We start from the raw sequence: 760 nt of genomic DNA, 5'->3' as shown, positions 1-760 counted from the left end.
TGCATGGCCGCCATTTAGAGCCAAGTAATGGATGGTGGGCGGAGCCTGCGGCGCACGCCCCTGCACGTGAACTGTGATGTTCCATCGAGTCGCGGGCGCGCGCCGCCACTATGAAGGTACTGCTAGCCCTGGCCTGCGGCGTGATCTCGCCTCGGAACCTGCAATCCGAGTACGAACGGAGAAGTGCCAAGGAGAGCCTCGCCTCTGCAGGAACGCCGCTGCCTCCGAGGACCCTGCGAGCGCCACGGAGAGTAGTACCTCGCAAGGACAGCGTGAGACTGCGCGCGGCGCCACACCCATGACGGCGCCAGCCCGCTTACAATGATACTGAAGAAGTGCAGTGTGCCCCAATGCCGCGCCTGCGATGACATCACCCTCACTCACTGCCGAGTGCCACGGGGCAGTGCCAGCAGTGAGCCCACGCACACGACTGGCAATAGGGGAGTCAACAGCAGTAATTAACCGTGACACTGACATAAAAACAGCGATAACGCCGAGCGATCTGCCGATACTTGGCCGAGACCCTCCAGAGAGGGAGGAATGCCAGGCAAGCAGCCGAGAGGAGCAGCAGAGATCCTCGGCGGCCGAGGCAGCGAGGCCCCGGGGCACAGGAGCCGCAGCTAGAGTAGAGGACCAACACCAACAATGGCGGGGGGAGGGGGAGGGGGAGGCACCAGTCCTCACCTAGCCATGATAAGGCCCATGATGGCACAATGGGATTATGCTATTACGGGACTTACTAGGCGATACTCCCCCCTAA

General features: G+C 62.0%; 1 protein-coding gene across 1 annotated transcript in view; it reads right to left on the bottom strand.

Annotated features, from left to right (window-relative positions):
* LOC119581613 (cyclin-dependent kinase 4-like) overlaps positions 1-386 on the bottom strand; it is a 5,378-nt gene extending 4,992 nt beyond the window's left edge. Inside the window, exon 1 of the mRNA XM_037929728.1 lies at positions 259-386. Within this exon, the coding sequence (XP_037785656.1) occupies positions 259-371 (113 nt within the window). The 5' untranslated portion in view covers positions 372-386. The remainder of the gene's footprint in view (positions 1-258) is intronic.
* Between the last annotated feature and the right edge of the window lie 374 nt (positions 387-760).

This window comes from Penaeus monodon, chromosome 15, assembly GCF_015228065.2.
Source record: "Penaeus monodon isolate SGIC_2016 chromosome 15, NSTDA_Pmon_1, whole genome shotgun sequence".
Classification (NCBI taxonomy): domain Eukaryota; kingdom Metazoa; phylum Arthropoda; class Malacostraca; order Decapoda; family Penaeidae; genus Penaeus; species Penaeus monodon.
The sequence above is the reverse complement of the archived record's forward strand: the minus strand, read 5'-3'. Positions and strand labels throughout refer to the sequence as shown.